This window comes from Mesoplodon densirostris, chromosome 11, assembly GCF_025265405.1.
Source record: "Mesoplodon densirostris isolate mMesDen1 chromosome 11, mMesDen1 primary haplotype, whole genome shotgun sequence".
Classification (NCBI taxonomy): domain Eukaryota; kingdom Metazoa; phylum Chordata; class Mammalia; order Artiodactyla; family Ziphiidae; genus Mesoplodon; species Mesoplodon densirostris.
The window spans coordinates 4,566,613-4,592,157 of NC_082671.1; the positions used below are offsets into that span (position 1 = coordinate 4,566,613).

General features: G+C 39.7%; 1 protein-coding gene and 1 non-coding gene across 4 annotated transcripts in view; one reads left to right on the top strand and one right to left on the bottom strand.

Annotated features, from left to right (window-relative positions):
* Positions 1-25,545, top strand: part of KDM5A (lysine demethylase 5A) — an 80,998-nt gene that overhangs the window by 14,228 nt on the left and 41,225 nt on the right. For 2 of the 3 annotated variants that reach the window (XM_060113708.1, XM_060113707.1), the window contains exons 5-14: positions 524-658; positions 6,745-6,850; positions 8,015-8,106; positions 8,712-8,870; positions 10,303-10,422; positions 11,127-11,285; positions 13,372-13,553; positions 15,011-15,173; positions 16,270-16,389; positions 19,286-19,480. In XM_060113708.1, the coding sequence (XP_059969691.1) occupies positions 524-658; positions 6,745-6,850; positions 8,015-8,106; positions 8,712-8,870; positions 10,303-10,422; positions 11,127-11,285; positions 13,372-13,553; positions 15,011-15,173; positions 16,270-16,389; positions 19,286-19,480 (1,431 nt within the window). The remainder of the gene's footprint in view (positions 1-523; positions 659-6,744; positions 6,851-8,014; positions 8,107-8,711; positions 8,871-10,302; positions 10,423-11,126; positions 11,286-13,371; positions 13,554-15,010; positions 15,174-16,269; positions 16,390-19,285; positions 19,481-25,545) is intronic. The other variant, XM_060113709.1, reaches the window with a different exon arrangement.
* LOC132499645 (small nucleolar RNA SNORA33) lies at positions 22,663-22,792 on the bottom strand. Its single transcript, XR_009533881.1, has one exon. It is a non-coding gene; the product is annotated as a small nucleolar RNA SNORA33 (small nucleolar RNA).

Sequence of the window (25,545 nt, forward strand, 5' to 3'; positions counted from 1 at the left end):
GCAGTGGGGAGGGGGTATAGGAATATCCAAGTGTTCCAGCACCATTTGTTTAAAAGACAACCCTTCTCCCATTTACCTTACCAAGGTGATTTACCTTGTCACCTTTGTTGAGAATCAGTTGACTATAAATATGTGGGTTTATTTCTAGTCTGTTTTGTTCTTTGTTTGATCTGTATGTTTGACCCTAACACCAATACTATGCTGTCTTGAGTACCATAACTTTATAGTAAGTTTAGATATCTGGTAGTGTAAGTCCTCCAGCTTGGTTTTTTTTTTCAAAATTTCCAAACAATTTGCACTTCCACGTAAATTTTGGGATCCACTTCTCAATTTCTACAACAAAAGCCTGCTAGGATTTTGATAGGGATTGTCTTGAATCTATAGATCAGTTTGGTGGGAGAATAGTCATCTCGTTTCATGTAGTTTTAGGGATTTTTTTAGAAATTTATTATTTTTCTCCTTATTCTCAAATCTGATTTCTTATAAGTGAATCTGCCCTCTTCCTGTGCTCTCAATTCTTCAGGGTGTACAAATGCCTAATTTAGATCTTAAGGAAAAAGTGGAGCCTGAGGTTCTTGGCACTGATGTCCAAACTCCCCCAGAGCCGGGCACAAGAGTGAACATTCTGCCGAAGAGAACAAGGCGTGTCAAGTCTCAGGTATCAGTTTCCATGGGCCGCTTTTGACAGGCGTTTCTAGAACGTTGACTGTGCAGAACACTTCCTTGGCTCTGGGAGGTCATTCACGTGCTGTCGTTCTTTAAAACTCGGAGACGTGTTTCCATTTACCTTTGAGATGAACGAGGAAGGGATTGTACACTTCAGTCTGATTTGATTTAGAGAGTTCTTTGTTAATTTTGAACAGCTTTGACAGGGGTGGTGGTTCAGAGAGTGACTCTGGATACTGTAGGGCCAATTTCATAGACATGCTGATGAATTCTAGTATATTTATTTTCATGGTTAGTATAAGTGAGAAGAGTAGGAAAGAGTGGTTTTTATCTTTACTCATCATTCCTTTAAAAACCAGTGGATAAGTTTCTTAGTCTCCGAACCATTCCAGTGTAATTTCTACAGTGTTCTTGTGACCTGGAATAATTTTAAAGCCTAATGAATACATCAGAAGAAAAATGCCCTAATTTCTTTTTGTCTGCCCCTCTTCCCCTCTACCTTTTTCCTATTCCCCTTTCTTTGTGGTCCTCGAAGTTGTGTTTCTAAAGGTTTTTGGTAAAGACAGTCTGTAGGCTGGGGAGAGTGAGGTGCCCTTAGGACTCTTGAGATGTGGCCCATATAAATTAACACATGGGTCAACTGGAATAGCAGCTTACCTGGGTCCTAAACACATTTAAGGATGGAAGTGGTTCACATAGAAAGTGGGTTCACTATTAACAAGAGATCCTGGATCTAAGGTTGTTAGGAGTCCTATCACTGTAGAGGCAGGCTAATGATACTTCATCTTGCTTTTCTGTAGCTCAGGGGATATGTCTCTTTCATGCCATGTCTACTTTCCTTGTTCCGAGTTTATGCTCGCTAAATAACCTCCTGATTAATAATTTAGCTTCTTAGGTACTCTGATAGCAGAAAGGTAGGTGTCTTGAATGGCGCATGTGAATTTAATGGAAAATTTTGGCAAGTGATAGCTCTATTTTATTTTTTTTAATTAAAAAAAAATTTTTTTTTTGACTGCATCGGGTCTTCATTGCTGCGCGCGGGCTTTCTCTAGTTGCGGCGAGCGGGGGCTCCTCTTTGTTGCGGTGCACGGGCTTCTCATTGTGGTGGCTTCTGTTGTTGTGGAGCACAGGCTCTAGGCACGTGGGCTTCAGTAGTTGCAGCACTTGGGCTCAGTAGTTGCAGCACGCAGGCCCTAGAGCATGCGGGCTTCAGTAGTTGCGGCACGTGGGCTTCAGTAGTTGTGGCGTGCGGGCTCTGGGGTGTGCAGGTTTCAGTAGTTGTGGCTCGCGGGCTCTAGAGTACAGGCTCAGTAGCGGTGGCAAACTGACTCAGTTGCTTCATGGCATATGGGATCTTCCCGGACTAGAGATCGAACCCGTGTCCTCTGCATTGGCAGGCGGATTCTTAACCACTGCGCCACCAGGGGAGTCCCAATAGCTCTATTTTAAATTAGTAAACTCTGGTTTAGTCGTTAAGTGATTTTTATTACCATGGTTGATCTCAGAAGTTCTGATCGTTTTTGGGTATATAGTGAAGATTCTGTCTTAAGACCTGAAATACTTGAAGAGTAGTCTCTTTGACATGGTGACTCAACTTTGAAGAGTTGCCCCAAGTGGGCCCATTTAATCAGTTGCCAGCTTGTGATGAAATCTCTTGATGTTCCTTCTGAAACCATGAAAAAAAAGTCCTGCTTATTTCTGATTGCCTTTCATCAGATTATATAATGATTGCCATTCATTATGTTAGAATAGGGACTGCACAGAATGCTTTTACCCATTGCAGCAATTGTTGCTATAGTCAGATTGGTTGATATTAGATAGAAAGTAGAACCATTTGAGGATTTGCAATTAAGAATTTCTTCAACTTGTAGTTTGTCCTTAATTAATATTACCAGTCTGCCTCGTTCCTAGTCTTCTATTTCAGAAAGACAGTAAAGGCTTTCTGGTAGAACTTCAGCCTCTTGCCCCATACATGAAACTCTCTGGTGTTCATTCTTAATCTCTACCTATCTCTGTGGGCAGAGTGTGCCTTTTTCTCCAAGGGTAATCCTTCTCCCATCCTTTCCGGCTTTAAAAACAGAAGCCCTCTTCTAGATAGTTCCTTACTCCTTGCCTCTTTTCATGAAGAAGTTCCCTGAAAAATCATCTATATTTTCTCAGTTTCCTCAGTATATGTTTAGCTTTTAAACCCTGTAATCTGACTTCGAGCTAAATAATTTCCTTGAAACTACACTATTCAGGTTACCACTGAGTTAATAATTGTCAGATGCTGAGGCCCCTTTTTCATTTCTTAACCTACTTCGTCTCTGATCATGTTTGCATTTCTTGAAATTTGATCTTTCTTTGGCTTCTGTGACACCTCTCCTCTTTTCCCTCGTCACTCTCTGACCACTCCTCAGTAACCTTTGTTATCTCTTCTCTCTGCCCTTCACGAAGTGCTCTCTTTCTTATCTTTCTTTCTTATCTTCACTCTACCCAGCTGTCTCTTCCACCCTGTGATTTCAGTTACTACCTATCTCTCAGGACTCCTAAATAAGTCATGACATCCGTGCTTCTTCCCTGTTCACCAGGGTTCTTGAGTGCATGTGTGTATATGTATGCCTTGGTGGCCACACACAGCTAAACTCAGTATGTCGCAAACATCACCTTTTCTAAATCTGGTTTTGTTTTGTTTTGTTTTGTTTTGTTTGCGGTACACGGGCTTCTCACTGCTGTGACCTCTCCCGTTGCGGAGCACAGGCTCCGGACACGCAGACTCAGCGGCCGTGGCTCACGGGCCCAGCCGCTCCGTGGCATGTGGGATCTTCCTGGACCCGGGCACGAACCCGTGTCCCCTGCATCGGCAGGCGGACTCTCAACCACTGCACCACCAGGGAAGCCCCTAAATCTGTTTTTTTTAAAAAATACTTTCTAGCTTGGTGATAGTGACAAGCACAGCCGTCAAATAGTCTCCCAAATAAGAAATGGAAGTTAAGAAAGTTATCCTACTTCCCTTTCCTGTCTCTATCACATCACTTGATATACTCTGCTTTAATTGTTTTTTCATTTGTGACCTCACTAGAATGAGTTCCTTGAAAGCTGAGATTGCAGTTTGTTTATATCAAGAATGACCAAACCCTTAACACTTATACATTAGAATGCCAGTATGTCCCATTTTTGGTGACACTAAGTTTGAGCCAGCATTTCTTCACTATAATGTACTATTCTCCTTGTAATAAAAGTAATCAGAGTAAACTGTAAGACTGTGGGAATAACTTGTTTTCCATTAACTTTCCATTATTTTTCAATAACAATATTTCCATTATTCCATTAACTTGTTTTACCCAATAGTTTTAACATTCATTGATAATCTTTGTCTCAGTTAATTATGTTGGTGGTTGCAAACTAGGTGATTTTCTGGTTCTATCATTTCTTCTACATTTATTAGTTAGCGTTTTTCTTTAAAAAACTCTTCTCTCACGCTTGATTATTTTTCATGCAGTAAAATGTGTATATCTTAAGTGTACAGTTTGATGAATTTTTTTTTTTTTTTTTTTTTTGCTGTACGCGGGCCTCTCACTGCTGTGGCCTCTCCCGTTGCGGAGCACAGGCTCCGGACACACAGGCTCCGCGGCCATGGCTCGCGGGCCCAGCCGCTCCGCGGCATGTGGGATCTTCCGGGATCGGGGCACGAACCCGTGTCCCCTGCATCGGCAGGCGGACTCTCAACCACTGCGCCACCAGGGAAGCCCTAGTTTGATGAATTTTGATGATTGTCTATACCTGTGGAACCAACCTTGAGTGACCCTCCTCCTTTTTAGTCTCACTATAGAGCATGACTGTTTTTTGATAAATGTCTTATAACCTATTACTACTTTTTATTCCTTTTTGATACTCAAATTGTTCCAAATTTGGCTGATGGGAGCCCCTTCAAGAGGTTGATATGTTCTTTGACAAGTCTCCCCATCAGTTTTTTTTTTGTTTTTTAATTAATTTATTTATTTATTTATTTATCTTTGGCTGTGTTGGGTCTTTGTTGCTGTGCGCAGGCTTTCTCTGGTTGTGGTGAGCAGGGGCCACTCTTCACTGCAGTGCGCGGGCTTCTCACTGCCGTGGCCTCTTCCGTTGCGGAGCACAGGCTCTAGATGCGCAGGCTCAGTAGTTGTGGCTCACGGGCTTAGTTGCTCCACGGCATGTGGGATCTTCCCAGACCAGGGCTCGAACCCGTGTCCCCTGCATTGGCAGGCGGATTCTTAACCACTGCACCACCAGGGAAGCCCTCTCCATCAGTTGTTGAGCACTTACTTTCTAGCACAAAGAATCCCATTGTCTTCTTGCCGTGACTTAGACCTGGAATCAGCCATTTCTCCAAGGAATGCTGGTTCATTTTAGTGGGAAATGGTATTTAGAAGCCAAGATTTGAGAACAAGGTGTGCTTGTTCCTACTGGGATACCATTGCTTGTAGCCCCTTCTGGTGGTCAGGGCTGGGAAATCAATTTTTAAAAATTCTGACTTTATATTTTCAGCTTATACTGGTAATTCTAGTCCTAATCCAGCATCACAAAGTTCTTTTGATTTATGTTGTAATTGTTTTCTTAGCATTTTGAGTTGGGAACTTAATTGATTTATTCCTGCTCTTTTGCTTTGATTGCTGTGTTTAAGACTGTGATTACTTCTTTCCTTTGTTCCAGAGATTCTGATATATGGTATGTGTATATATAGAGAAAAAATTCCAGGTGGAAGGGCCTTTTGATTTTTGATGTTATTTCTAGCTTTATTCCAGTAAGATCAGAGAATGTTGTTATATTATTTCCACTTTTGGGGACTTTATTGTCTGTCTGAAAAGGTGGTTGTAAGGATTAATTGACTAGAATACTTTGATATGCCACATGCTATGTACTCACTGTGTTAGCTTTTATTACTATGTACTTTGCTTTAACAGTGGTAAAGAATGTGTAGTGTTAATGTTTTTCATTGGACTGACTGTAGGTTAATATAACCAAGTCAGCCTACCAAAGTTTAAAGATAAATTTTGAAATGCCATTTTGGTTGGTTTGGTTCTTAATATGCTCTTTTAGTAGTCCAGGCTGCCTGTGTCTGGATGCCGTTAGGTCGCTGTAGACTTATAAAGTAGTCTGTATTTTATCCTGGTTTATTTTTATTCATATCGACTAAGTATATTTTAAGTAAATTTTGGTTATTACCCTGCATTCAGAGATTATCTAAATTCAAGATGTAACACTGGTGTCTGTCACGATGCTCTAATCCTCAAGTACTAGAATGCCAAATGACAGTAGCTTAAACATGGACAACACAGTTTTCACATGCGAACACATTTTCCACATTAGATTTTCAGAGATAAGTAGTTCTAGGATTCGTATAGCAACTTCACATTGTCATCAAGGGCCAGGCTCTTTCCATCTTCCTGCCTGGTCTTCTTCAGTGTATAGGTGATATATATATCTCCTCTTAATTGCATTGTGGCTGCTGTAGAGTCCAGTGCTGTGCTTCCATCAGACTGAGTCTTGTAGCAGTGGGGAAGGAAGTTGGGTCAAAAGGACTGACTCTTTGAGATGCTTTCTCTTTCATTAGAAGATGAAAATCTTGCCCAGAGGTTTCCAGTAGACCTTCCTTATGTCTCACTGGCTAGAACACGATAGCATTCCCACCCTTAGCTAGGTGATCGCCAACAAAGAGAAACGGCATTGGCATGATTGTCTTAGGACAGTCATTATTCATCTCCTAGGATGGGCATAATTGCCCTAATCAAAGCTGGGTGTCCATTAGCAAGTTAGAAGTGGGCATTTCTATCGAGTTATTACCACTGTTACACCAGTAATTACCAGTAGTGTCTGTCTCTGGACAGAACCGAATTGACAACTATGCTTTTATGAAAGGTAGATTTTCTTTTGTGGAAAGGAATCTTGGTGTTGCAGAGTGCTTTGGTGACTGTTCAGCAATGAGGCAGCAAGTGGATTTAGAAAAATGAAAATAAAATTTTCCTTCATTTTGAATTGGATCTTGAGACTTTTCTTGGGTAAGAAAATAAATTTATGAATCACAATAATTAGACTAATGTGAGTTTATTTTTTTTTTAGTCAGAATCTGGAGAAGTGAATAGAAACACGGAACTGAAGAAACTTCGGATTTTTGGGGCTGGGCCTAAGGTTGTGGGCTTGGCAATGGGAGTAAAAGATAAAGAAGGTAAATCTGTTATTTGGTCACAAACATAAATAAGGTACAACAATATGGTTATAACAAGATTCACATGATATTCGATCGTAGTCTGCCTTGGGATTTTCTTAGGCAGCATAGTTCCTAGACAGATCCCCTTTTTAGTGGCAGATAATCTTAAGGTGTGAGGAGCCATATTATGTTGAATTTTTGTAATATTTTGGAAGAGAGAAAGTTCCTCCTCCATGTCTAACACATGACACAGAAATTGTAGTTTCTAAAGGCTAGTTTATAAGAGAATCGCAAAATTAATGGTTCTCACCTGGTGATCTAAAGCTTATTATTTTTAAATTTAAAGAGAAATAGAGGATTTCTCTGACCTTCAGTATCAAAATATACTGGGGAGAGCTAATGATTTAGATTCTAACCGTAATTTTGAGATTTTCCTTTAATCGCCTTTGTATATTATGACACTTGATTTAAGTAACCTGTTTGAAGAATGCCTAGTACTCAGCTCAGCATGTTAGAAACTTCTGTGAGTAACATTGCTAATGCAGAGATCAAGTTTCACAGTTCTATGTGCATGTCAGTTTTAAAGCTCAGTTTAACAAAGATTGTGTTGGATATGTTTTTACTGTAAAAGAATTTAATGAATTGCTATAATCACAAGTCATATTGATTACTGTGCATTTTATGATATGACTAAGTCTTTATTCAGATTATGGATTGAACTCTGGATAATCAGGTAATATTCTTCCATCACTCTCAAAACATTCAGTGTGATAAGACTTACTAGATACATTATAATGTTTACTATTGCTCTTTTAAAAGATTAAGTACTTTATCTTTTTTATGTTTGTAATTGTATTAGCTGGCAGTGATCTCAAAGCTAGTCCCAGATTGGTCCCTGATAAGTACTACATACGGGCAGTGTAGAATTAGTAGTTAAGTTCTCTGGAGCTTGATTGCCTGGACTAGAATCCCAAGTCTACCACTGACTGGCTGTGTGATTTGGGGCAAGTTATCTAGCTTCTCTGTGCTTCAGATTCTTTATCTTCAGTGGGGGATAATAGTTTATCTAATAGTGTTGTGAGATTTTAACTGATTTAAATAATCTAAAATAGTGTCTGGTCAGTGGTAAGCTCTCAACATTAGTTTTTACTATTATTATTATATAACTATTTTTATTTCAAGATGAGGTCTCCCGAAGACGAAAAGTTACCAGCAGGTCAGACGCATTTAACATGCAAATGAGACAACGGAAAGGAACTCTCTCTGTTAACTTTGTAAGTGTTCTGAGATGTGCCAGGAGGGAAAGGATTTATTTATGTTTTTGTTTTGCACTTTTTACCTTGCTGTATCTTAGTATGTCATCTAGTTAGTTCATTTAGTTGTAAGACTTGATGGTGCATCTGAACTTGCAGCTTTGGTTTATATAATACTGACTTTGCTTTGTCCCGTATACACAGACTGTTCCCTGAGTCTTAAACCTTGTAAGTGAGTGAGTGAGAGGATGAGGTGAATCTGTAAATCCTTAGCTGGATTAATGCTCAGTGTTCAGTCCTCTACCAGTAAAGAGTATTTGTGTATAGAAAGGGTGACGTGGTATATTTTATTTATATAAATTGACTTTCAAGTATCCTAGATTTGTAGTCTTCCTTTATTCTCATACCTTGATAGGCTTTTATTAATTTGCTTGTAGAAGCTCTGAGGAAATTTAGAAAGTTTTATACAAAGCTATTTAAATACAGTTATTTAAAATAAATATTAAGGATTTAAGTTATGTTTACTTTTTAGTGTACATTATTTTGTTTGTTTCAATTAAGGTGTTCCTGGTAAAAATTTAATATTACTTATTACAGAAAATAAACTTTTATTATTTTTTTAACAGGTTGATCTTTACGTTTGTATGTTTTGTGGTCGGGGAAATAATGAAGATAAATTGCTGTTGTGTGATGGATGTGATGACAGCTATCATACATTTTGCTTAATTCCCCCACTACCTGATGTGCCCAAAGGAGACTGGAGGTGTCCTAAATGTGTCGCTGAGGTATAAGCCTAACCTTACCTTTTTAAATTAAGAACCATAACACACATACACATGTACAGTGAACACATCCCGTGAAGCTTCTTCTCCTCTCTCTTTGTTCTAAAGTGTTTGAAATCTCCAGGATTTTTAAAGAGTGGTAGTGACTGGAAATGTAACAATTCTACTGTGGCAGTTTGTTTTATAAAGGGTCTTTTTCTGACTGTTGGTTAGATAATTCTGTTTATTGCTGCAGACTTTGCTCAGAATATTCATATTCCTGGAAAACAATAAAAATGAAGAAAGTCTGTAGGTTATTTGTTATTTATTTATTTATTTTAAAAAGTAAAAATCAGACATGAAGCTCTAGAACTTAGGATTCATGCATCCAGCTTTCATGCTACCAGATAAACTGGTGGTATCTATTAACTTGTTTAAATTTTGACTTGATTGTACTAAATTGTTATTGAAAGATTATAATGATGTCATTATCATGAAATGTCTGGTCTGTTTACTTATTTTAACAAAATGTGATAGGACGTTGAAGGGAAAGAGATGGCTGGGTATATCTAGATGTAGTCAAAGATGGATATTTATGGCCTTTGAATTATTTATTTGTTTATGGCTGTGTTGGGTCTTCGTTGCTGTGTGCAGGCTTTTCTCTAGTTGCGACGAGCGGAGGCTACTTTTCATTGTGGTGCGCAGGCTTCTCATTGCGGTGGCTTCTCTTGTTGTGGAGCACGGGCTCTAGGCGCACGGGCTTCAATAGTTGTGGCTCGTGGGCTCAGCAGCTGTGGCTCGTGGGCTCTAGAGCGCAGGCTCAGTAGTTGTGGCGCACAGGCTTAGTTGCTCTGTGGCATGTGGGATCTTCCCGGACCAGGGATCGAACCCATGTCCTCTGCATTGGCAGGTGGATTCTTAACCACTTGTGCCACCAAGGAAGTCCCTTGAATTATTTTTTATTATTATTCTCAAGGGTAGATGATTCAGTGCTACTTGAAGTCAGTATTTGTGTTAAGAAATTGGTCATGGTGGTTGATAGTATGAAAAAAAAACATTTTTCTGGCTAAATATCCTAACAACCCGGTGAATATCCCTTTGTCCTTTACCTTTCCTCCCTCCGTGAACATTAATTTTTTCCACTGAGGATGATAGACATCCCTGGGCTTGATTCCAGGTTGGTAGTCCTCCAGGTGTTTGTCTTGGTGCCACAGCTTAATGCCAACTCCAAAGCCTAAAACTGTCTCATTGCCACCTTCCTACTGGAAGGTGTGAAAATGCATTTGAAGTTTAAGAACATTATTTCCTGATTCCACATTAATACTTGTTTTGTGGTCTAGAGTTGACTGGACTTGCTTCACCTAGGGAAATGATCAAAGAAGGTAGTACCTGAGGGCCTTAATGAGTCCTTCAGTTCAGTTTCAGTAAGTTAATCTTAGATATTTTTTCTTCCCAGGAATGTAATAAACCTAGAGAAGCCTTTGGATTTGAACAAGCTGTACGAGAGTATACACTTCAGAGCTTTGGAGAGATGGCAGATAATTTTAAGTCTGACTATTTCAATATGCCAGTTCATGTGAGTATCTATCTTTTAGGTCACTTTGGGGAAGTATGAAAGGTTTATCTGATTCCAAAGCTTTTGTGTTGCTTTTTAAAAACTTTCCTTATTTTGTAGAAAACAGGGACAGCATAAAGAAGATGATAGAACACCAGATCTGAAGATCAGGGGCCTGGGATCTGTTTTTGTTTCTTGTACCCTCTGTCGTGGCAGTGGGCACTGTGGAGAAACTGACCTCTGTCTTCCACTTGTTCTTTAGTGCTCTGTGAGCGCTGTCCTTTGCAGACAAGCATGGAGGATGTGGCAGTTGCTGCTTTGGTTTAGTTATTTGTAGTATGAGGTTTGCTTCTTTTCCTGGGGGATCTTGGACTTTAAAAAAATCCCTTTCGAAATAATTTTCCAAAGCTGTTAAAATTCAGCCTTGATGTTTGTAGTTCCTTTTCCTTCCTTACGTCCTGGGTCATCTTTATCCTTCTTGGTTGGAAAGCCGCTTGCAGAAGAAGGCAGTTCAAATTCATTATGTTTTCCTGAACATCTAAGTTGTCTTTAGCTTTTTCCCATCGTCAGTCAGAAAAGCTAGGACTGCAGTCTTTTCAGCTCTGGGAATTGAGAAGGTTTTCTGTTTTTTCATGGGCTTTTGTTCACTTGACCTGTGTATTATGTCCTAGTGGGTTATGGTTACAGAGAGTTGGTAATCTGTAATCTTTGTTTTCCCTGTGTAGATGGTTCCCACAGAACTAGTGGAGAAGGAATTCTGGCGGCTGGTGAGCAGCATTGAAGAAGATGTTATCGTAGAGTATGGAGCTGACATCTCCTCAAAAGACTTTGGAAGTGGATTTCCTGTAAAGGATGGTCGGAGAAAGATGCTGCCAGAAGAAGAGGTGCAGAACCCATAGTAGTACCCAGATTTCTTACCCTGAAGCTGGTTCAGCCTTTACGGAGTAGAAAACTGCCTTTCTTTAATCTTAAGGGACCGCGTCCATTGAAAATATTAAATATGTAGAATTTGGACAGTGAAAATCATCTTCAGTTTTGAAAACAATAAATTCAAAGTACCGTTAAATATTATTTAACTTTGCATTTTAAAACCAGTTAAATTGTTTTAAAACTTTAACTTTAGTTAAGATTGTGCCTAGCTCTTTCTGTTTGGAAATCTAGCAGGCGACGTAAGATTTTTTTTTTAAATTTCATTTTACTGGTAGGTCCACAATTAATTTTCCTTTAAAACCTGGGCAGGTAGGTTTTCAAATATGCATTTAAACTGTAGCAGATAATGAAGTACTGTCACCTAGGAGATGACCTCTGTGTGTAAACCTGAATTAAGATGATCATTTATTTCTTTTTCTCTTTACTTTGGTCCTTGTCACCTTTTCTTTCCCTTTATAATTGGCAGTAATTGAGAGTTTTATCTCCTATTAAAAGAGTTAACACATGGTTTTAAAAAAAAGTTACATAGTGGAGAAGGATATACAATTTAAAATATGGCCACTCTAGGTCTCTTAGGGTTACCATTGGCATGGCATATCTTTTCCATTCTTCTACTTTGAAGCTGTTTGTATTTTGGAATCTGGTGTGTGTCTCCTTTTTTTTTTTTTTTTTTTGCCGTACGTGGGCCTCTCACTGTTGTGGCCTCTCCCGCTGTGGAGCACAGGCTCCGGACGCGCAGGCTCAGCGGCCATGGCTCACGGGCCTAGCCGCTCCGCGGCATGTGGGATCTTCCCATACCGGGGCACGAACCCATGTCCCCTGCATCGGCAGGTGGACTCTCAACCACTGTGCCACCAGGGAAGCCCTTAGCTACACTTTTATAATTTCCTTATCTCTGTGCTGCATTATGGATGGTATCCTCAAATCAGTTTTCTGGTTCACAGATTCTCCCTTCAGCTTTGTCACTGGCTATTTAACCTCTTAATTTGAGGGTTTTATTTTTAACTCCATATTATCAAAACTTTCAAATGTATAAAACTAAACATAGTAATGAACTTCCCTCCCTCCCTACCTGGCATCCAGGTTCAACAGTTATCAGCCTTCTAATAGAAGGCGGTTGGATTCTCTTACCCGTTTTTGCATTCAGTCTGTTGCAATATCACATCACATATCCTCTGGAAAACTCACACTACACTTCTGCACGAATGAGAGCGAAAAGGCAAATAACATCTTTGAATTATTATGAACGTAGTTTGACTTTGCAGGTCCCCTGAAATAGGCTTGGGTTCCTTAGACCCCACTTTGAGGACTGCTCTGCACAGGATGATAGCACTTTAAGTCTGTACCGCATACCACTTGAGAGGTGGGTGTTTGAAACTCATGTCTGGAGCTTATGTCCAGTTAGAAACCTCTATGAAAACTCAAGACAACAGCTTTCCATTTTCGTTCTGGCTGTGCTTTCTTTCTTTGTTTTTGGAAACTGCGAATTCTTTTTTCTCTTGAGTTCATCTATGAAGCAAAATTTTTTTTGGTGTTGTAAATAGATGTGTTTGTAATGGGAGTTGGGGGTGCTTTCTGCACCATCTTGGTCTTCAGTGTTGCCACAGATTCAGGATTCTGTATCTTATGTTTTGTCTTCACTGTATCTGGCACCATTCTGTAAATATAGTGGTAAACATTTTGGGAAGTTATGTTACCGGGGATAAAGTAGAAATATAATAGCAACCTATTAAAATGAGTCTTACAGTATTTTACTGGTAGGCTATGGGGGCGGGTGGGGAGTAATAAAAAGCCTTATATGCTTCAGAGTAAACCAGAGATATCTGAAATCATTAAAGGGAAATATAAATAACACTTAGGAGATAAGATTAAATATTTAGGAATATAACTTACATGTAGAGAGCAAAGAGCATAGATTCTATGGACTAGATTATTGTAATTATTATAAAATTTTTACTTTTGTTTTCGAAGACTCCCTTGAGGTTTCTATTGGGCACTTGTCATTTCTGATCTCTTATTTACATTTTTTTCCTTTTGTAGGAATATGCGCTTTCTGGTTGGAACTTGAATAACATGCCTGTTCTAGAGCAGTCTGTTCTTGCACATATCAATGTGGACATCTCTGGCATGAAGGTGCCATGGCTTTATGTGGGAATGTGCTTCTCTTCCTTTTGCTGGCACATCGAAGATCACTGGAGCTATTCCATCAACTACTTGCACTGGTATGCACAGCCTTTGTTACCAGCACACATACTCAGTGACCTTTCTAAAGGCGTAACAGCGTTAGATGATGTGTTAGGGAGAGCTTACTTTAAGGTATTTTGTACCCCAACGTACTGGGTTGGGATAATGTACTGTGTAGAGGTCTCAGGGTACAACATGTCAGACACTTTCCCTCTTCAAGTATGTGCATGCAGCCGTGCCTCGAGTTTCAGACCCAACTATACTTACATTTAGCGTACATGAAAATATCCTTGGTATAACTTTTGAAGTGCAAGGCAGGATATTTTTTAAAGTTTATATAATTAAGATCTGACTAACCTTCAGTATTTAAGGTTGAAATTTGAAAAATTTCAAATTGAAATTTTTGATTTTTTTTTCCTTTTTAATAACATTTTCTCTAAAAATGCCTATGTTGCATGTGTATTCATTGAATCTTTTCGCTGGTTTTTTTGTGTCACACCCACAGCTTTTATTTACTTATCCAGTTCCTTGTCCAGTATTCTGATCTTATTAACCAAATGATGTATTTCTCTCCATTTGAAAGATACTGCTCAGATCACACTATGCATTGGAAAACTCTGATGATTTTCTTTTCTCTGCTTCATCGCTGTGCTGTGTAATATGATAGCTTCTAGCCACGTGTGGCTATTTAAATTAGTTAAGATTCAGTAAAATTAAAGTTTACTTCCTCAGTTGCACTAACCGCATTTTAAGTGCTTTATCGTCACTTGTGACTAGCGGTTCCTGTATTACCCAGCATAGATGCAGAACATTTTCAGTCATCTCAGTACGTTTCTATAGAGACAGCACGGTTAATTGTATGAGGGTTAAGAAATTCAGCTCTAGATAGCATGACTAATTAAATCCAGTTCCTTAAAGTTCAACTTAGTATTATAAATAAAACTCTAGTCCACTAAAGTCTAGTGTATTAATGATGCCAAGTGTTTGGTCTTAAGAGTCATAGACAGAACTATATTCAGGGTTTCAACAATTTCTCGCCTTGGCTTATGTCCTTGGATAGTAAAATTGAACTCAATGAAGTTATGTAAAAGTACTCTGAAGGGCAGTGACTTTTACTTTGATCATTGTGGGGATAATTGGAATGTCCAGTGGACCCGTGAATCAGGCAGTATGTCAGTATCCTTTGGAACAATGCTTGGCTTTTCATATAGCATCTTTCCTATTTGAAGATGCTTTAAGATACCTTAAAGAGTTTATATACTTTGAATTACTTTTCTGTAGTGATAAGTACGTACCTACTTATCCATATACTCTTGCCTTGCCCCCTATTATGAATAATAGCTCAGATTTTTGAGATGGTTGCTAGGATTCAGGGCATATAACCTATGGCCATGGAGCAAGACAAAGTTAATTATAATTTAGTGGATTTGAATCAGAGACCCTGGCCTCATTGGCACCATGCTCTACCTAGATAAACAGTTATTTCTTTTGCTAGGGGGGAGCCAAAGACATGGTATGGTGTGCCATCTCATGCTGCAGAACAACTGGAGGAGGTGATGAGGGAGCTGGCCCCTGAGTTATTTGAATCCCAGCCTGATCTCCTACATCAGTTAGTCACCATCATGAACCCCAATGTGCTAATGGAGCATGGTGTGCCTGTGAGTCTTTTTGCATCTCCCTTCAGTATTTTAAAGTTATGTACGCTTTTGATTAGAGTCACAGTATATGCTTGTTTTGTAATGGGAAATAAAAGATCACATCATCTTGGAGCCAAATTAGAATTTATACTCTGAAGGGAACAGCATTTATTTGATTAAGAATGGGGTGTTGTAAAGTATGAACCACATTTACCTTATGTACGGCAACCTATCAGAATAGCCATGTTTTCAGTATATCCTGCTTTTAATAAAAACCTCATATTCTTTATTATCCCCATTTAACCAAAGTATAAGTATTTTAAGTGGTAGTTCTAATAACTAATGCTTATCCTTGTGGAGATCATATTCCCATATTTCGTATAAAGATTTCATAGCCTCTTTTTCACATGAGATAATGAAGTAAAAATATACAATGAATACCTTTTCTGCTTTTAAACTTTTAAGTTTGAAAATGATTATTAAATTTAAGCTACGAACACCTGATAAAGTATAAATTTAATGTTTGCTACATGTAGTCAAGTAGTCATCATAACCTTATTGAGAAAGTAGATCGAGTGATAGTAATGTTACTTTGTCTTTAAAGAGTAAATTTATGCAGAATCTGGGACTTTTCAGAAGACATAGTATTGTCATAAAACAAAGAGATTCAGGATAACTGATTTGGGGGGGTCTCTCCATATGACATATGAGCTAATCAATTAGTTTCCAGAAAAAATTATCCAAAAGTAGGATGAAATTCCATCCTTTCCCACTGTTTACAACACGAGAATGAGAGGAATAAAAGAAAAATTCTCTGAACTGTAAACAGTTTATTAGGTTAGGAAACTAGTAGTTCATGAGAGCAGCGTTTTCTCCTTGAACGTTTCTTTAGGCTGTGAACTCTTGTCATGAATTACTGTAATTTATCAGTGACTCTTTTAAGAAGGTGAAACTCTGACTGCTTCTTCAACCCTGATACTGTTTTCTGGTCTATGTAGGTTAATGCTTTATTGTTTTCAAGTTTGAAAAATGCTTCTGAAACTGGCATAAAATGTCTCCCTTTTTTGTTGTTTTTCTTCTGTTTTGTTTTTGTACCCTGTTCCCAATTTGCATTTAGGTGTATAGGACCAATCAGTGTGCTGGCGAGTTTGTTGTGACGTTTCCTCGGGCCTATCACTCTGGATTTAATCAAGGCTACAACTTCGCTGAGGCTGTGAACTTCTGTACTGCTGACTGGGTCTGTTCGATAGCAAGTAGCTGTTGTGTCTACTAACAGCCCCGGAAAATGCATCTTAATAGCTGTGCTTGCTTAGCTGGGGAGGGAGGGCCCATGGAGACTCGAATGTCTGTTGCCGTTTACAGAGTTCCAGGTAGTTTTTATTTGGAAGGTTTTATAGTTCGTTACGTCTCATGTGCTACTTTCTCATTTTATTTGAATTTTAAATGGGCAGTTGATGTTTTCTGAATCTTTTTCGGAGAATGTAATTCCTCTAGTCTTTGCTTTCTCTGAGCGCTTTTGGATTTTAGAAGGGTGACCACATCTTTTCAAGAATTAATTGTACCACGTTTACAAATATCTAGCTCTGATTTTTATCTTAAAATATCCAGTTCTGATTTTTATCTTAAAATATTCCTTTATTTTTTTCCTTCTTATAGATAATTAGGAGATTTTATTCTTCCTGCTATTTTATGTTTTCTATATTCTTTTAAAAAATTTTATTTTAAAGGGTAGCTATAATATTGAGATCTTTGTGGGCTGCACTTTTGTGTAAATGGTATTGCCATTGATTGCTATTTTGCTTTTAAATGAGGTAGATATCAAAAAGTAATTAGTTACTTTTACGTCGTGTCGGTGGGGAAAAGACTGCAAACCTATCATACACTCTTTGACTCTATTTTTCTTTTAGTGAGGCTGTTTTTTTGTCACCTCTCCTAACATTTGGGGGGATATTTTTTAGTAATATTGGATCTTATATTTTCTGTGGGCACCTTAATTTGTTAAATTTCATGATTAACCATATTGTTTCCTTGGCTAATGAATGAAATTGTATAATGGACAATCTTATATGACCTAGTAATTCTAAACTTCTTACTTGTTAGAAAGCAACAGGAGCAAGACTGAGGTTAGGACTTTGCCTTGGACTTGAACTCTATTTTAAAACCTCAGCTGACATGTACTATGTATTTATGATTTACTTGTTCCTTGGCTAGGTAGGTGTAGGGTGGGAAATGGAGGTGATTCAGAGATGAGTTAGAGTTGATTTCTGCCTTTAATGTGATGACTATTATTGATGTTTGATCTTGGACAGCGCTTTTTTTTTGGCTGTGCCATGTGCCATGTGGGATCTTAGTGCCCCAACCAAGAATCGAACCCGCAGCCCCTGCCGTGGAAGCATGGAGTCCTAACCACTGGACCGCCAGGAAAGTCCCTTGGGCAGCACTTCTTGTTTTTTGGTTTTTTGTGGGGTTTTTTGGCTCTGTTGGGTCTTCGTTGCCGCACGCAGGCTTTCTCTAGTTGTGGCGAGCCGGGGCTACTCTTGGTTGCGGTGTGCAGGCTTCTTGTTGGGGAGCACGGGCTCTAGGCGCACAGGCTCAGTAGTCGTGGCTTGTGGGCTCTAGAGCACAGGCTCAGTAGTTGTGGCGCACGGGCTTAGTTGCTCCGCGGCATATGGGATCTTCCCGGACAAGGGCTCGAACCCGTGTCCCCTGCCTTGGCAGGTGGATTCTTAACCACTTCGTCACCAGGGAAGTCCCGGGACAGCACTTTTAATTTCACTGGTCCTAATTTTTTTTTTCCCTACTATGTAAAGATGCTAAGGTTCACTTAACCTCAAACAAGTGAGATGATATTTGTGAGAGAAGGGTGATATAAATGAAAAGTAAAAGCAGCTTTATATCTAGAATGAAGTGATGGTACTGATTTTTATAAGCCACAATGGACAATCAGTTCTATTTTATGTGGCTTCCTTGTATATTGTATCAATAATAATTAAAAACTGCAAATCCTACAGTTTTGTTTTTCTTCTTGCTCTTGTTTTAAGTATTTGAGAAATGTTTAAAGAGTAAATTTCTGAGAATTAAGAAATGAAAGAATTGTATATTGTTATTAGACAAGATAGTCGCCAATCATAAGCTCAGTATATATATTTTCTTGGGAAAGATTGTTTCTTTGGAAGAGTATGGAAATAATGCTTGATTCAGAGATAGTCTTGTACTCTGGAACTCTGATTCCTGTGATTCCCTTCTGCCTTTCTCTGAATGGAGGCGAGCTCTAAAAGGTGTTCTTAAAGGTCCACTTTCTAATTTTTTCTCTTTTATATTACGGTTTTCAAATACAAACCAAAACTTCAGACACGAGGTTTTTCTACTTGAGGGAAGGAAAGAGGCTGGAGAGAGAGAGTTTGTGTAGCATAGCTAGTATCAATTTGTTTTAAAGCTTGATAGATTTTCAGAAGTTATCTTAAAAAGTGTAGCTGTTGATTTATGAAAAGTGGTCATTTAGTGATTTATTTCACTTAGGAAAATTTAAGTATATAATCTCATGGTTTCACTTTGAATTCTCTTTAGGCCAGACTGGTAGTTTTAAAAATAATCTCTAGATGCTAAAATCTAAATTGTCTTTTGCTTTGGTCCTTATAAAAAATAAAGTTAGTCCATGTGAACTGCTTAAGTAGTGCTTTTTTCCCCTCCCTCCCTCCCTGCCTTGTATTGATAGTAGCATCTGTTGTTTGTTCTGTGGAAACATCAATGCTGAATATGTCCAGTTATCCCTTGATAGCCTGAAATTTTTTTTTCTTTTTCCTATAAGAGCAGTCTCATACTAGACTGGTCTAAAAGAGTTTGCTACCTCATTTACATATCAAGGAACTCATACTTCTTGAGGTACATAATGAGGAGAAAATCAGCTTAGGCCAGAAGCTCAACATCTCAAATTATGGGAATTTCCTGTGGGAAGGCCTTTGAAATTCTTGCTGGGCGGTAAAGGTTTAATACTTACAGTTACGTCTTATGTTCAAATGGACATTGTTATTCTCTGTTCTTTATAATAAAAGAGAGGATCTGGGGGGTAAGCAGTGGTTCTGTTCTGTAATGTGTTATAAGCAAGTAATTTAATTTGAGAATCTTGTTTTCAGTTGCCCATTGGCCGTCAGTGTGTCAGTCATTACCGTCGGCTGAGGCGCCATTGTGTCTTCTCGCACGAGGAACTAATTTTCAAGATGGCAGCAGATCCGGAATGCTTGGACGTGGGGCTTGCCGCCATGGTGTGCAAGGAGTTGACTCTCCTGACTGAAGAGGAGACACGGTTAAGGGAGTCTGTTATGCAGATGGTGAGTTTGCTGAGCACGTTGCCTGTAGTTGATACTGCTCACGGGATATACCAAAATTTAAACCTGTGGAAAGAATCCATTTTCATCTTCGATCCCTCTAGAAGTTGAACGCAGAAATTACTGGTTTGGGGCTTCCATGGTGCCACAGTGGTTGAGAGTCCGCCTGCCGATACAGGGGACACGGGTTCGTGCCCCGGTCCAGGAGGATCCCACATGCCGCGGAGTGACTGGGCCCGTGAGCTGTGGCCGCTGAGCCTGTGCGTCCGGAGCCTGTGCTCCACAACGGGAGAGGCCACAGCAGTGAGAGGCCCGCGTACCGCAAAAAAAAAAATTACTGGTTTGGAGAACATTTCACACTTCTGTACTTGCCGTTTTGGTTTCTTTAAGTTGAAAAAGTTTTAGGAATCTTGATGTCTTCATCTCCAGAGTTTTTTTTTTTTTTTTTTTTGCTGTACGCGGGCCTCTCACTGCTGTGGCCTCTCCCGTTGCGGAGCACAGGCTCCGGACACACAGGCTCCGCGGCCATGGCTCGCGGGCCCAGCCGCTCCGCGGCACGTGGGATCCTCCGGGATCGGGGCACGAACCCGTGTCCCCTGCATCGGCAGGCGGACTCTCAACCACTGCGCCACCAGGGAGGCCCTCCAGAGTTTTTAAAATGCAATCCTATCAGGTAGAATTTCTTAGGTATGTACATATTTTTAAAAATCTCCTACATATAGTATTACTTCTTTAAGCAAGAAAATTCAAATTCTTTTTTTCTCTCTCAGCTTTGTAATTGAATAAAAATTATGTTTCTGGTGATTGCAGACTGTCAGAGTTAATCAATCTGTGTTTCTCTGCATTCTGAGTTTTTAATGAATATAAGAAGGACTGAATAACCCAGTGTTGGGATTTTGAATGCTTAGAATAAACTAAACGTTCATCATATTGAAATGGATAGTAAATGAGAAAATCTATGTCTTCAGCCACATCTAGGCCCATTTTCCCTAACCCTCACTACATAGGTAGCCTCACTGGGTTTGTACCATGCTTCCTCCTGCTCTTGTACAGTCCGCTTTCTTTCTTTTTTTTTTTTAAATAAATTTATTTATTTATGTTTGGCTGTGTTGGCTCTTCGTTGCTGTGCACGGGCTTTCTCTAGTTGCAGTGAGTGGTGGCTACTCTTCCTTGTGGTGCATGGGCTTCTCATTGCGGTGGCTTCTCTTGTTGCAGAGCACGGGCTCTAGGTGCGTAGGCTCAGTAGCTGTGGCTCACGGGCTCTAGAGTGCAGGCTCAGTAGTCGTGGTGCACGGGCTTAGTTGCTCCGTGGCATGTGGGATCTTCCTGGACCAGGGCTTGAACCCGTGTCCCCTGCATTGGCAGATGGATTCTTAACCACTGCACCACCAGGGAAGCCCTAGATCTGAAGTCTTAAGAGAATGAAAATAGGTTTAAGCTAAGGAAGAATACAGTGGACTAGCAATTTGGATCTGAAAAGTAAAGCTGATGCAATTTAACTACTCTTATTGGCACAAATGGGGGAAAAAAACCCTATAAACCAAAATATATAACTATACATTTTAGAAATGATATAAATACTATTATTACAAAATATTTAATGCTGGTTATTTTTAAGAATTTAAGTTAACTTAGAAATAAGAATATTTGCTAAATGGTTAGATTTCTTTTTCTATTTACTTGAATTACCTGTGAAAGAAACAAGAAAGAGTAAGATACAAATGCATCTTCTTAAAACATTTTATTTTACATTTTGGGGATGTGTTAATATATGCCTGATAGTTACTATTCTCATTTTATACCTGTATTCTTAAAGCTTTGTTTTGATTATGTTCATTCATTTATTTATTTATTTATTTTAAATAAATTATTTATTTTTGTCTGTGTTGGGTTTTCGTTGCTGTGCGTGGGCTTTCTCTAGTTGTGGTGAGCGGGGGCCACTCTTTGTTGCAGTGCGAGGGCTTCTCACTGTCGTGGCCTCTCTTGTTGTGGAGCACGGGCTCCAGGCGCGCAAGCTTCAGTAGTTTTGTCACGCGGGCTCAGTATTTCTGGCTTGCGGGCTCTAGAGCGCAGGCTCTGTAGTTGTGGCGCATGGGCCTAGTTGCTCCGCAGCTTGTGGGATCCTCCTGGGCCAGGGCTCGAACCCGTGTCCCCTGCACTGGCAGGCAGATTCTTTTTTTTTTTTTTTTTTTTTTTTTTTGCAGTACGTGGGCCTCTCACTGCTGTGGCCTCTCCCGCTGCGGAGCACAGGCTCCGGACGCACAGGCCCAGCGGCCATGGCCCACGGGCCCAGCCGCTCCGCGGCACGCGGGATCCTCCCAGACCAGGGCACGAACCCACGTCCCCTGCATCGGCAGGCGGACCCCCAACCACTGCGCCACCAGGGAAGCCCGGCAGGCAGATTCTTAACCACTGTGCCACCAGGAAAGCCCTGATCATGTTTTCTTATTAACCTTTTGTATTTTATTTTTTTTTAACAAGACTTTATTTTTTTAGAGTGTTTTAAGTTCACAGCAAAGTGAGAGAAGGTCCAGAGAGTTCCCATTTATCCCCTGCCCCACCCATGCACAGCCTCCTGTGTTACCAGTATCCCCCACCAGAGTGGGACGTTTTTTATAATTGATGAACCTACATTGACGCATCATAATCACCCCAAATCCATAGTTTATATTATGGTTCACTCTTAGTGTTGTGTATTTTATGGCTTTGGATGAATATATAATGACATGTATCCATCATTAAGGTATCATACAGAGTATTTTCACTTCCCTGTTTATCTTCTCTGCCCCCCACATCCCTGGCAAACACTGATCTTTTCACTATCTATAGTTTTGCCTTTTCCAGAATGTCATATAGTTGAAATCATACAGTATGTCGCCTTTTCTGAATGCCTTCTTTCATTTAGTAATATGTGCTTCAGGTTCTTCTGTGTCTTTTCATGGCTCGATACCTCATTTCTTCTTTTTTTTTTTTTTAAGAGCCTAGTTTTTTTATTTGATCATTTCTTGCATTTGAAGTACTCCTCGATGACATCCTTGGCCTGAGACTGTTTGCCATAGTCCTAAAAAAAACATGTGATTTATCTAAAATTTAGAAACTCAACTAAATTGTTAGCACTAGTTTATAATGAAGCTTTTTAAAAAAAATCAGCACGTCTCGTGAAAATGCTTCCCACCATTAAAATGTCTTATAGCCATTTTCAGGGACCTTAAAGACTTCAATGTCTTTAAGGCTCTTAACATGGCTTTCCTATTGCCAGCATTTTCTAAATTTCTGCAGAAACACATTCAGGTAAGCAGATTCATTGGCTGGCTTCCTCATTTCTTTTTGGCACTGAATAATAATTCGTTGTCTGGGTGGTTTATTTAACCATTCACCTGCTGAAGGACATCGATTGCCTCCACGTTTTGGTAATATGAATAAAGCTGCTGTAAACATGTGTGTGCAGGTTATTGTGTGGACGTAATCTTGCACCTGTTCGTGGGCTCTCTATTCTGTTCCATTGATCTATTTGTCTATTTTTTTGTTAATACCACCACATTGTCTTGGTTACTACTGTAGTTTTTATAGTAAGTCTTGAAGTTGAGTAGTGTCAGTCCTCCAACCTTGTTCTTCTTCAGTGTTGAGTTGGATTTTATGGGTCTTTTGCCTTTCTATATAAATTTTAGAATTAGTTTGTCAATATCCATAAAATAACTTGCTGGAATTTTGATTGGGATTGCACTGAATCTACAGATTTAAGTTGGGAATAAGTGACATCTTGACAATATTGAGTTTCTCTATCTGTGAATGTGGAACATCTCTCCATTTACTTAGTTCTTTGATTTCATTCATTAGTTTTGTAGTTTTCTTCCTTGTACATATTTTGTTCGATACCTTAGTACAGTTGACCCTTGAACAATGTGGGGGTTAGGGGTGGCAACCCTCCACTGAATTGAAAATCCACATAGAATTTATAGTCAGGGCCTTCCCTGGTGGTGCAGTGTTTAAGAATCTGCCTGGGGCCTCCCTGGTGGCGCAAGTGGTTGAGAGTCCGCCTGCCGATGCAGGGGATACGGGTTCGTGCCCCGGTCTGGGAGGATCCCATATGCCGCGGAGCGGCTGGGCCCGTGAGCCATGGCCGCTGAGCCTGCGCGTCCGGAGCCTGTGCTCCGCAACGGGAGAGGCCACAACAGTGAGAGGCCCGCATACCGCAAAAAAAAAAAAAAAAAAAAAAAAAGAATCTGCCTGCCAGTGCGGGGACATGGGTTTGAGCCCTGGTCCGGGAAGATCCCACATGCCGTGGAGCAGCTAAGCCTTTGCACCACAACTACTGAAGCCCGCACACCCTAGAGCCTGCAAGGCACAACTACTGAGCCTGTGTGCCACAACTACCGAAGCCCACACACCCTAGAGCCTGCGAGCCACAACTACTGAGACCGTGAGCCACAACTACTGAAGCCTGCACACTCTAGGGCCCGTGTGCTGCAACTACTGAGCCCACGTGCTGCAGCTACTGAAGCCTGCGTGCCTAGAGCCTATGCTCCACAACAAGAGAAGCCACCGCAATGAGAAGCCCACGCACTGCAACAAAGAGTGGCCCCCACTTGCCGCAACTAGAGAGAAATCCCACACACAGCAAGGAAGACCCAATGCAGCCAAAAGATAAATAAAATAAAATTACTTAAAAAAAATTTATCGTCAGCCCTCTGTATACGCTGTTCTTTTGCACACACGGTTCTGCATCTGTAGATTTAGCCAGCCACAGACTGTACAGTACTGTAGTATTTACTATTGAAAAAAAATCCGAATGTAAGTGGATCCACAGCGTTCAAACCTGTGTTGTTCAAGGTTCAACTGTATTTCATTTTTAGGGGTGCTAATGTAAATGGCATTATGTTTTTAATTTCACATTCCACTTGTTCATTGCTGGTATATAGGAAAGAAATTGACTTTTGTATATTAACCTTTATCCTGTAACCTAGCTATAATTGTTTATTTTAAGAGTGTTTTTGTTGATTCTTTCAGATTTTCTACATAGCTGATTTTGTCATCTGTGAACAAAGATGGTTTTGTTGTTTTCTTCCCAGTCTGTATACCTTTTATTTCCTTTTCTTGTCTTATTGCTTAGCTAAGACTTCCAGAACGATGTTAAAAAGGAGTGGTGGGAGAGGATGTCCTTGCCTTGTACCTGATGTTAGTGGGAAAGTTTCTCATTAAGTGTAATGTTAACTATAGGTTTTTTTAAGTAGATACTCTTTATCAGGTTGAAGTAGTTCCACTCTATTTCTAGTTTATTGAGAGTTTTTACCAGCTATAGGAGTTGGGTTTTGTTAAATGTTTTTTCTGTATTTATTGATGTGATCAAGTGGTTTTTCTTCTGAAGCCTATCAATAGGATTACTTTAATTGATTTTTGAATGTTGAACCAGCATTGCATACCTGGGATGAATCCCACTTGATTGTGGTGTATATACAGTGTTGGATTCAATTTGCGTACATTTTATTGAGGATTTTTGCATCTGTGTTCACGAGAGATATTGGCCTGTATTTTTCTTTATTTGTGATGTTTTTGTCTGGTTTTGGTATTAAGGTAATGCTTGGCCTCAGAGAATGAGTTAAGAAATATTCCATCTTCTTCCATCCTCTGAAAGAGATTATAGAGAATTGGTATAATTTCTTCCATAAATCTTTGGTAGAATTCACCAGTGAACCTGTCTGGGTCCAGTGCTTTCTGTTTTTGGAGGTTATTAATTATTGTTTGAATTTCTTTCTAGATACAGACCTATTCAGGTTGTCTATTTCTTCTTGTGTAGGTTTTGACAGCTTGTGTCTTTCAAGGAATTGGTGGGCATAGAGTTGTTCTTAGTATTCCTTTATTATCCTTTTAATGTCCATGGCATCTGTAGTGATGTTCTCTTTTATTAGTTAGCCTGGCTAGAGGCTTATCAATTTTATTGAATTTTTCAAAGAACCAAGATAAAATGAATGGAATTCTTTTTTTTTTTTTTTTTTTGCGGTACGTGGGCCTCTCACTGTTGTGGCCTCTCCCGTTGCGGAGCACAGGCTCTGGACGCGCAGGCTCAGCGG